Below are 12,362 nucleotides of genomic sequence, written 5' to 3'. Positions count from 1 at the left end.
GGACCATGTACAACTCTTGTGCTACAGCAACTCCTGTCCTCATAATGGACAACTGGACCATGTACAGCTCCTGTCCTCGTAATGGACGACTGGACCATGTACAGCTCCTGTCCTCATAATGGACAACTGGACCATGTACAGCTCCTGTCCTCGTAATGGACGACTGGACCATGTACAACTCTTGTGCTACAGCAACACCTGTCCTCATAATGGACAACTGGACCATGTACAACTCCTGTCCTCATAATGGACGACTGGACCATGTACAACTCCTGTCCTCGTAATGGACGACTGGACCATGTACAACTCCTGTCCTCGTAATGGACGACTGGACCATGTACAACTCCTGTCCTCGTAATGGACGACTGGACCATGTACAACTCCTGTCCTCGTAATGGACGACTGGACCATGTACAACTCCTGTCCTCGTAATGGACGACTGGACCATGTACAACTCCTGTCCTCGTAATGGACGACTGGACCATGTACAACTCCTGTCCTCGTAATGGACAACTGGACCATGTACAACTCCTGTCCTCATAATGGACAACTGGACCATGTACAACTCTTGTGCTACAGCAACTCCTGTCCTCATAATGGACAACTGGACCATTTACAACTTCTGTCCTCATAATGGACAACTGGGCCATGTACAACTCCTGTCCTCATAATGGACAACTGGACCATGTACAACTCTTGTGCTACAGCACAATCACAACAGTCAATACAGATTTACCAGATGATGTTCTGAGAATAATGATTACTTACACTAAAGAAACTGTCTACCAAAAGGCTACATTAGTAAAGAGTCACTTCAAGTACCTCCCACGTAGTCACATCATCTGCATTCATGCAGAAAGATAATGGCAAATACTCACTGCTACAAATCATTTTAGCTTTTACCCATGAGAAGAAACCCATTTGTCACTTTAGCTATTGTTGCAAAACTATAGGTTCTTTTTGAAGAATATTGATGACAAAATATTTGGTGACTGACACAAAAAGAATTACATTTAGAGGCGACTTACAGGCATAGGGAAAACATCTGCAAGCCACATTCCAACAAAGGGTTAATATCCAAACTCTCAAGGAGTTCTATAGAAAGGAGATTTCCAAATGAGCAAGGAATCTGAGTAGACATTTGTCAACAGAAGCAATATAAATGGCCAACAAGTACCAGCAAAATGTTCAGCATCGTCATTCTTTAGGGAAATGCAAAATTAACACTCCAAAGCAATAGCACCTCACTCATCTCAAAATGGCTATTATCAAGATGGAAGATAAGCTTTGGTGAGAATGCGGAGTGAGCAGAACCCTTGTATAGTGTTGCTGGGGCTGTAAATTAGAACAATTATTAGGGAAAACTATGGAGGAACCTAAAACAGCTAATTCTAGAATTCCCACATGATCCAGCTATCCCACTGCTGTGTGTTGGCCCTAGAGATTGAAATAAGAATGTTGAAGAGACGTGTGTACTCCAGTTCACTACTTACAACAGCCAGGACCTGGAACCAGCTGCAGTGTCCATCAACAAATGAATGGAGAAACAAAAATGTGGCACACACTTAATAGAACACCATTCTCCTTCAAAAAGAAAGGAACCTCATCATTTGTCACAACCTAGATAGAACTGGGCAATATTATGCTGGGTGAAATAAGCCAGGCACATCAAGAAAAATACTGCATGTGCTCACACAGAAGTGGAATTTGAAACAAGCGAACTTGTAGAAGCAGAAAGTGGAATGATGGCTCACCGAGGCTTAGATGGATGGGAAGACGATGGGCACAGGGTACAAAGCCTAAGTTAAACAAGAGGAATTAGCCATTGGTCTCGATCTATCACACAGCATGGTGAATATAACTAATAATGGTGTATGGTTCATTTTAAAGTTGCTAAGAGAGTAAATTAAAAATGTCCTCAAAGCAAAAACGATAACTATATGAGGTGCTGGATATGTTAATTAGCTTGACTTAATTATTCCTCATTGTATTCTTGAATCATAACATCACACAAGTACAATTTACCAATTTACAATAAGAAATTAACAAAATAAAATCTAATGGACCATATTTGCCTTCCATTCCTCAAAAGGTGGCTTTTCCCAGGCAGAATCTTGTGTTAATTATTCTGTTATCTAATTTCAGCAGCAGCCCCTACCCCTGCCAAGGAAAGGAGCCGCAGAAGTTGTAGCTCAACTCCCATTCACCAAAACATCACATCAATAGACAGCCGGCTCGCCGTATTCATAACTGAGATACCTACTGTTTTTTTTGTACAGAAGAACTTCAAAACAGTTTGACTCGTAGTTGTCAAAGGTTTTCCTGACTTTCTCAACAGTCTTCTTGTCAGTCAGTTCCCCATACATAAAACTGGAAAAAACAAGCAAACATGCACTTCAGTTCTGCGTGCTTTCCACATGCTGCCTATAACCACAGAATGTCTCGGATCAAGATTGCAAATACGGCTGTAAAATGCAATATTGCTTCCACGGAAGGTACTGAAATATTTAAACCACGTTTCAGGCTTTTTTCTAAATAAATGTTATTGTGTTTATTAGAGATTTACAACCTAATGTTATGGGACACATTAAAGGTAGCAAAAGAAGTTATTTCGTATACTAATGAAGGAAGGGAGAGAGGGAAGGAGGGAGGAATAAAGAAGGGAGGAAGAAAAAGAAAAGAGAGTACCTCTGCTTCCAATTCAGCTCCCGCTAATGCGCCTGGGAAAACAGCAAAGGATGGCCCCTGCATCCACGTGGGACACTTGGATGAAGCTCCTGACTCCTGGCTGCGGCCTGGCCCAGCCACAGCCTGGCCCAACCCCAGCCCTGCAGCCATTTGGGGAGTGAATCAGTGGATGGAAGACCTCTCTCTTTTTCTCCTTCTCTTTCTCTTTCTTTCTCTTTCTCTCTCTCTCTGTACCTTTTTTTAAAGATTTTATATATTTATTTGAAAGTCAGAGTTACACAGAGAGAGAGAAAGAGAGGCAGGAGGGGAGAGAGAGAGAGAGAGAGAGAGTGAGTCTTCCACCAGCTGGTTCACTCCCCAGATGGCCGCAATGGCTGCAGCTGCGCCAATCTAAAGCCAGGAGCCAGGAGCTTCTTCCAGGTCTCCCACATGGGTGCAGGGGCCCAAGGACTTGGACCATCTTCTACTGCTTTCCCAGGTCAAAGCAGAGAGCTGGATTGGAAGTGGAGCAGCCAGGTCTCAAACCAGCATCCATATGGGCTGCCAGCACTGCAGGCAGTGGCTTTACCCGCTACGCCACAACACCAGCCCCAATAAAATAAATCTTAAAAAAAAAAAAGAGAGAGAGAGAGAGAGAAAGGAGCGAGTCCTTGCTTAATATGATACATATATGCATGAATTTTAATTACTTAAAAATAAGTAATTATTTATTTTAAATAAGTAAATCATTGAATGAAATAAAATTTAATTATTAAAATAATTAACTTTAATTATTTAAGTGGTTTACTTAAACAACACCAGGTACACAGCACCACAGTTTGAACCACTGTCTGTTAATTACATTGCTGCTAGCTCTTCAGCCTGCAAATCGGTAACAAGCAACAGATGCACCTCACAACCAGCAAACCAGTAAGCGATCGCTTTCTTCTTTCAAATACTGTCAGTATCGATCCCTGTGCATCTGATACTCAGTTCACACACAGCACACCATGGTGTGGCAGCCACGTCTCTCTGTGAATAAAGCCACATGGCATTTTACAAAAACACGTACCAGAAAGCAGGAATTAGCCAACACAGATAAAGTACACTTGGTAGAAATGAGAAAATGATTATGTTGGAATGGAAATTCAAACCGAAGAGAAGTGAAGTGATAGAAGAAAGAGATGACCAGGAAAATGCTGTCATTGTCGCGGTATGAGGGCCTCCAGCCATGCCGCCAGGGGAACTTGTTAAAGGGAAACTCATCAACATCAATGAGGAAAGAGACCATGACAAGGCTGAAGGTTTCCAGACTAACATCAGTTGGGGGAAAAACACTTCACATTAAATGATCTCCAGTAGACAGGTCACGACAGTGAAATCGGAAATCTCAACTATTTGAAGTTGATGCAGGCTTACAAAGGAGGAAGACAGATTGTGAAGCAACAGAAAAAAGATGTTCTTGGGGCCGACACTGTGGCTCAGTGGGTTAAAGCTCCACCTGCAGTGCTGGCATCCCATATGGGCACCAGTTCTAGACCTGGCTGCTCCTCTTCTGATCCAGCTCTCTGCTGTGGCCTGGGAAAGCAGTAGAAGATGGCTCAAGTCCTTGGGCCCCTGTGCTCACATGGGAGACCTGGAGGAAGCTCCTGGCTCCTGGCTGTGGCCATTTGGGGAGTGAACCATTGGATGGAAGACTTTATCTCTGTTTTTCTCTCTCACTGTCCATAACTCTGCCTCTCAAATCAATAAATCTTTATCAAAAAAGAGAACTAGTATCCTTCATTTTCAGTTACAATATTTCCATATTTTGTCATAATATAGTAAAATAAGTAAAAACAATCTCAGATTAAAATGAGAGACTCCAACTCCAGATTCTTTTTTCTACATTAATACATGAAGCCACAGGACCTACCTGCAACCTTGCATTGAAAATCACTGTTCCTGTCAGAGCCTGGATTTCAGATCCTAGGAATTTTGTAAAAATCTCTTGAAGTCATTGCAATTAAATTAGAATTTTTCAGTTAAAGAACAGAAACCCCTTCCCCTCAAAAAAATATAAAACAGTATAATACTGGGAACTAGAATTTTGTAAGCAAATGAACATTTTTAATTAACCAATATTTTACCTTCTTTTATTTTTAATCTAAATACTCTGTAGCAAAGAAGGAACACTTTAAAATTTGAGAAGGGCATATTTTTAACCTAACTAAATATTTGTCTTCTTTACAAGGAGGGAGGCATTTTACTCCTTATTACTGAATGATAGGTTTTTGTGGTCCAATAAACTGAAAATTATATTCACTACTGGCCAACAGAAAACCACAGAATAGCAAAAAACCTGTGACATGACAAGTAACTAGAAAATTATGAAAAATTGGTGAGATTAAAAAATAAGCTACAAGTCAAATTTTAAAAAGGTTCAATAATATCTCTTAAGGGGAAATAAAATCTAGGAATTCTGACAAGAAGTTTAAAATGAACATGCAATTTTTCAAATAAATTACAAATACTCAAATAATGTACACTCATTCATTAAGTCCTTTCAATGTTAACATTGCTTGCCCTAGGACAATAAATGCACTTATAAAAAAAAAGATTATTTGAATCTGAATGCACTTTTCTAAAAAGGAATCCTTACTCCTCACATTGCTGCCCTCAGCCTTTCTCTTCCTAAGTTTATGATAGCAGATCTTTCCACTGACAGCACACATATCGTAAGTGGTAAAAGGCAAGCTCTTAAATCATAAGGGATCTTTGGAAATGGACTCTACAGGATAGCGGAAATGGACTTCCAAAGCAGGTGCTCTAGAAGTTAATTTACACGGCGGAAGCGGCTCTGTGCTAAGTTGTCCAAGCCATATTGCCTAAATCGGGATTCCACGTTCTCTGTGGCTCTGATACATTTATTTGCTTGGCTTTGTTCCCTGGAAGCGCTGAATGTTTTATCTCAGCTTCTTAACGTGAGATTCAAGGCAGTCTTTGAATGGTTAATGGAATTTGAGAGGACCCAAATTTTAGAAATGCTAACCATCAGGCTTTAGAAACTATATATAATGGCTTTACACAATTCTCATGTCTCTTATTGAATATCTTCAAGGAATATATATTGGAAATATAAAAAATTATATAACTTCCACTTGTCCTCTTACTGAGAATGCTAAAGTCCTCTTCGATAATTATAAATCACTTCCGTAACTGCACTGCTATTTTATTGGAAGGAAAGTGAAATTGGATTCACAGAAGTTATCTATCGCTACTACAGTATTGAGTAGTCATAAAAATAACAGAGGGTATTTGTACTTGGACCACGTACAAACTGTATCAAGTCATATTATCTCTCATTCTCAGCTTCTTCATCAGTAAAGTGACGATAATGATAATATAATTTCAAAGGGTGAAGAGTAAAGCACGAATACACGTGAAATTAACAAATTATGCTGTGCTGTACAATCGTGAAAATACTCCTGGAATGCTTTTTATGGAGGGGGTTAGAAGGACCCCCAACCCAAGCTCCCTTGCATCCACACAACCCTAGGATACTGGTTGTGCCATGCTTGCTAGCAGGCAGGTTCTCAAATTTCTCCTGTGAGTCCATGAGGGTGAAGGGTATGTTCCCCAAGGCACTGCTCCTGTCTTGTGTGGCCACCTTCTGCCACACGACAGCCTTCTGGCAAGATTTGGGTCTTGGGGGCCAGAGGTAAGTCTTCTTCAGGCCTGGTCTAAAATGCATCCCACTGGCCTAACATTATCTTTCGTGCATATCCATCCTCCAAAACTTTTGGAAGCAGGTGAAGTTGATTTGCACCAGGATTTATTTGCTTGTGAATCTATTGTCTGACATCAAAATCTCAGAAACAAGCAACACTATGATACTGCCTAACAGAGGGGATGTCCATGAATGTTGACAGACGTCCAAGGGAGAAAGAACCTTCTAATGTGAGTTCCACCATCTAAGCTACTTTGCAACAATGTCCCTAGACCAAACACCACAAACATTCAGTCACCACTGTTAAGAGTAACATCTAGAAGCCATTCACACACAAGCCAGTGGCTCCATCCACAAAAAAAAAAAAAAAAAAAAAAAAACACCCAGATTGACCCAATGTAGTTGTAATTGTGGTCTCCAGCTCAGGATTGGCCACAAGAGTAGACTCATCACAAATATTAACAGGAGCTGGATGGAGAGCTGCAAAGGATCAAGAAGAAGCCTGACAGAGAATTAAAAAGAAAAATGAAAAAAAAAAATCAAATAAGAACGCAGCTTTCAAAATCTGAAAGAAATCATTCTGGAATAACTCAGAGGCATTACCACAAACAACACATTATAACCAAACTGCTTCATGGCCCATTAATTTGTATGGTCTTAAAAAGATTCAGAGGGGCTGCTGGCACTGTGGTGTAGCAGGTTAAGCTGCCACCTGCAGCACCGGCACCCCATAGGGGCACTGGTCCGAGTCCTGGCTGCTACCCTTCCGATCCAGCTCCTTTTCCATGCGCATGGGAAAGCAGTGAAGGATGGCCCAAGTACTTGGGCCCCTGCACGCACGTGGGAGACCCAGAAGAAGCCCCTGGCTCCTGCCTGGCTCAGCCCTGGCTTTTGAAGCCATTTGGGGAGCAGATGGAAGACTTTTCTCTCTCTTTCTGCCTCTGCCTCTGTCTGTAATTCTGCCTTTCAAATAAATAAATCTTTTTTTAAAAAGGATTTAGCTAGTCTCGTAAATAATTGACCTATGACATATAATTAAGGAACATCACAGCCAGCACTGCTCATCTGTCACCTTTGGAGTCTGACATAACCTGGCACCTCTGCCCTTGGTGCCACCATAAAAAGAAAAGACCTCAATCAACTGGAACCAGATGATTGACATCCATCATGTATCATGGGATACTGTTGACCGCTGAAATAAGCTTATGTTAATCAAACTGGTCCTGAAGTCAATCCAATAAAGTGGCCCTTGGCACCACTGTCTCATCCGATGTTTGGGTGAAGGATTTTTAATGGCTGCCAGGAAAAAATGCATTTGATACCATCTACCCACTCCTCAGCCGTTCTCACCTCCAACGCCCGATTGCTCTCCTCACCCTTCTATGCAAACAAACAAAAACGCACCTGAATAGGTTTTGAAAAGTTTCAGATTAGTGGAAGGCAAATGCTAAAGTGCTTCCTACCTAACCTATGACAGTGCGTCTTGAATGTCAGCACTTCTTAGGGGTCACGAATAAAATCCTGTGTTTTTAAAATGCCATTTCCTCAAGCCTTTAAACACACAATACCTTCTTTGTCCAGTAAAGAGTAATACATGGTAAACACAGTCCCAGGTTTGGAAACGCAATTATTACTCCTAGGAAGCCAGCAGGATCGAATATTTTTTAACGTTAGCTAGAACAAAAATAAGACAGAATCTAGCACACATCAGATTTTTAAATTACAAATGTCGAACACTATTACGACAGCAAAGATCAGAGGAGATGGATCCTCACTCATGGCTGGTGGGCAGGAAAGCAGATGGTCTCACGGCAGGCGCCGCGGCTCACTAGGCTGATCCTCTGCCTGCGGCGCCAGCACCCTGGGTTCTAGTCCTGGTCGGGGCACCAGATTCTGTCCCGGTTGCTCCCCTTCCAGTCCAGCTCTCTGCTGTGGCCCGGGAGTGCAGTGGAGGATGGCCCAGGTGCTTGGGTCCCTGCACCCCATGGGAGACCAGGAGAAGCACCTGGCTCCTGGCTTCGGATCAGTGCGGTGCGCCAGCAGTGGCGGCCATTGGAGGGTGAACCAACGGCAAAGGAAGACCTTTCTCTCTGTCTCTCTCTCTCACTGTCCACACTGCCAGTCAAAAAAAGAAAAAGACAGAAAGCAGACAGTCTCTCTGGACCACACCTCATAGCAGTTCACTCAAAAATTAGGCATATATCCTACTACCCAGCAATCCCATTTCTCACACAAGGCCACAGAAAGATGGATATGAGGATCTTTGTCTGCAGGTCCTTTGAGGTAACAAAGTAGGCTGTGTGGGGAACAGGGCCCGGCTCCCACAACATGGCGCTGAGAGGGAGTAAACAAGTTCTACACAGCGGCTTCGGCTGCTTCATCAATTTGACTAACGAGCTGCAGGAGCTGACCCGACCTCTGATTGGAAGAAAGCGGCGTGCTCAGCAGCGGGCAGCAGAGCACGGATTGGTGGGAGAGGACTATAAAAGGAGACTCAGCTGCGCTTTCTGGGACAACTACTGTCTCCAGGCTGCTGGAGAGTTCAGGGGTGGTTGGTTGGAGAGTCGGTTGGAGAGTTCGCTGGGGAGCTTGTTATTTCGGTCTTCCCTTTACCTGTTCTTGCGTTGCTATAGAAAAAACCTACAGCGAGGGAAAAACAGCCTCCGGTCCGGTGCCACTCCTCCGCTCACGGAGGAGCGACAGGCTGGATAAATAAAATGAAGGCAGTAAAAAGACACTGGAGCACTAGACACAATCAGACACAGTGAAACAGATTATGCTATAGAGACATCAGGAAATCTCAGAAACTTGATTTTGAAGGATAAAATAAGCAACCATAAAGATTTCTGCATGATAGCAATGATGTGGTTCTTGAAGGCTAACCCATTCAAAGCAACACCATTTCAAGAATAATACATTTTTGGGGCTCGCATTGTGGTATAGCGGGTTAACACCCTGGCCTGAAGTGCCAGCATCCCATATGGGTGCCGGTTCTAGTCCCGGCTGCTCCTCTTATGATCCAGCTTTCTGCTATGGCCTGGAAAAGCAGAACATGGCCCGAATCCTTGGGCCTTTGCACCCACATGGGAGATCCGGAAGAAGCTCCTGGCTCCTGGCTCCTGACTCTTGGCTCCTGGCTTTGAATCGGCGCAGCTCCGGCCATTGCAGGCAATTGGGGAGTGAACCAGTGAATAGAAGACCTCTCTCTCTCTCTCTCTCTCTCTGCCTCTCCTCTCTCAATGTAACTCTGACTTTCAAATAAATAAATAAATATTTAAAAAAATACACATTTTTAATAACTTGATGATGGATCAGAAAGTTATACCCTAAACACACTAAAAGAAAAAACTATGGGAAGAAGAAGAAAGATAGGATGAAGGGGAAAAGAAGCAGAAAACAAAGACATAAAATAAAGAACCTGCCCAGCCAGAGCACAGTAACATTGTAACAAACTGAGGAGGCTGTAGCATTTAATTCTATGCACCTGCTCCACAGGGCTGCTACTGGACAGGACAAAGAAGAAAACAGAAGAAATGGATCTTAGCCTTTTGATACCATAAGAGCAAAAATTAATTTATGCTTCCTGTTCAGTACAGTAAACCACATGTGACTAATTTTTAAATAAGACACGTAATCATTTACCACGTTGCCACTTTACTATTATTGACGTTAATTCACCCAATGCAGGCTGTAAATGAAGATGATTATTTTCATCTGACATCAAACTGCATTTTCACACCAAAACTGAAACTCACTGATGTCTATCCTGCCATATTTCCTGAATTTTTGTCGTTATTAAAATTGGTGAAATTCTTTGAATTATGTATGCAGCTGTTTTCCGTGTCACATCATTTATCTCCATGTTCAGTTTGAATTTAGCTATTCCAAAGTATAATAACCTTAATCTACAAACTTGTATTTCTCAATCTGTGTATAATTTTCTTCCTTCCTCCCTTGGTTTCCCTGTGTCGCATGTTCACTTTTATAGATTTATTCAGGAACTGGGGAAAAAGCCATATGTAAAAAAAAAAAAAAAAGTCTAAATGATGATGCACAAATTCCTTTATAAATGATTTTAGGGGTGGTTTTTGTAATGTTTTGTTTTCTGGATTTCTTTTCTTGATAATGGGTTATTAGCTTTTCCTAGTGTTATTATCCTTCCAACATGTGATTTAGAAAGTTTGACTCTGACATAATATTTTTTAACAATTTTTCTGCTACTACACGTTTTAATTACTTCTAGCTCTTCACTCTCCTGAACAGTGCTGCAGTAAACATAACATGGGAATACTTTGATTTGAGCAGGATGATGAAGAGGTTTAAAATGAAAGCACATTCAGAGGCTGGCGCTCTGACGTAGTGGGTAAAGCCGCCACCTGCAGCGCCGGCACCCTATATGGGTGCCAGTTCGAGTCCCAGCTGCTCCACTTCCGATCCAGCTCTCTGCTATGGCCTGGGAAAGCAGTAGAAGATGGCCCAAGTCCTTGGGCCCCTGCACCCATGTAGGAGACCTGAAAGAAGCTCCTGGCTCCTGGCTCCTGGCTTTGGATTGGCACAGCTCCAGCCATTGTGGCCATCTGGAGAGGGGACCAGCGGATGGAAGACCTCTGTTGCTCTCTCACTCTCTCTCTGCCTCTGCCTCTCTGTGACTCTGCCTTTCAAATAAATAATAAATAAATCTTAAAAAAAAAGCACGTTCAAATAAACCATGTTTCTTAGAAAACCCAATAGCCCTCAGATATCATATGCTAATTTATCACATGCTACATTTCAATGCTCTGTAAAAAAATAAAGCTGGTTACAATTTTTGGATTAGCAAAACATACTTGGCATTTTGCAAAGTCAGTAAAAATTATTTATGTTAAAAATGTGATTAATTTGGGGCCGGTGCTGTGGTATAGTGGGCTAAGCCTCTGCCAGCAGCGCTGGCATCCCACATGGACTCTGGTTCTAGTTCCAGCTGTTCCTCTTCTCACCCAGCTCTGTGCTATGGCCTGGAAAAGCAGCAGAACCCGCATGGGAGACCTAGAAGAAGCTCCTGGCTCGTTGCTTTGGATCAGCCCAGCTCCAGCTGTTGCATCCATTTGGGGAGAGACCAGTGGATGGAAGACCTCTCTCTGTTTCTCTGCCTCTGCTTCTGCCTCTCTGTAACTCTGCCTTTCAAATAATTAATAAATAAATATTTTTAAAAAAAGTTCTTGGGGAAAAAAAGTAAAATTAAAAGGTAAGTTTACTTTAGTGCCAAAAAACCCACTGGAATCCATGCATGGGTTTTTCATAAAACCCATTCTCCAAGAATTTTCTGAAGATCCCTCACCTAGCCTGCCACTATTTTTTAAATAAATATTTTTCATAGGAAAAAAAGCATTTGCCAAAGAAAACAGGCTGGGGATAGAGTCAGTTACATTGGAAGGATGGAGATACAACTTTACCATATATCCAGATACAAATTGCAATGCTTGTCAAAAAATGAGGAGAAAAGCAATAAGAATAAAAACCCAAGGGCCAAGTGAGATGCCAACAGAAATACACAGAAAGAACTATGAAAAATCAGAGAAGGGGCAACGCGTCTTGAAGAAACTGTGAACGCCTCCAGGTGGAAGCTGACAGGAAGGTGCGTGAGCGGTGCAGGGAAAAAAGATGGGTGTGCGCCTGTCCCCAAACTCCTTACAGTGCCTGTCCCACAGGGTGAGGTCTACCACAAAGCCAGTCTTCTCCTAGCCTAAACCCTGCTGTGCCCACAGGGAGCTGTGTTGCCCGACACAGACCTCAACCCTCCAGGCACAGCTTAGCAAGGCTGCTAGCATGATGCATGCTCCCCCAAGGTTTAAAGAGGCATCAGACTTCAACATCCCCAAAGGAGTGTCTCAGCCAAGGCCCAAGGTTTTCACGCCTCCCATTGTATGCCTGAGAGTGATCTGAATGTGGAAATGATGTTAGCAGAAGGAAAACTGAGGGTGGCTGGGCAGAAAGAGGATGTATGAAC

At 42.5% G+C, this 12,362-nt stretch overlaps 1 protein-coding gene across 2 annotated transcripts in view; it reads right to left on the bottom strand.

Moving 5' to 3' along the window:
• Window positions 1-12,362, bottom strand: part of KCNH5 (potassium voltage-gated channel subfamily H member 5) — a 427,923-nt gene that overhangs the window by 378,919 nt on the left and 36,642 nt on the right. For both annotated transcript variants that reach the window (XM_070065063.1, XM_017349345.3), the window contains exon 3: window positions 2,264-2,370. In XM_070065063.1, the coding sequence (XP_069921164.1) occupies window positions 2,264-2,370 (107 nt within the window). The remainder of the gene's footprint in view (window positions 1-2,263; window positions 2,371-12,362) is intronic.

This window comes from Oryctolagus cuniculus, chromosome 20 (assembly GCF_964237555.1).
Source record: "Oryctolagus cuniculus chromosome 20, mOryCun1.1, whole genome shotgun sequence".
NCBI lineage: Eukaryota > Metazoa > Chordata > Mammalia > Lagomorpha > Leporidae > Oryctolagus > Oryctolagus cuniculus.
The sequence above is the reverse complement of the archived record's forward strand: the minus strand, read 5'-3'. Positions and strand labels throughout refer to the sequence as shown.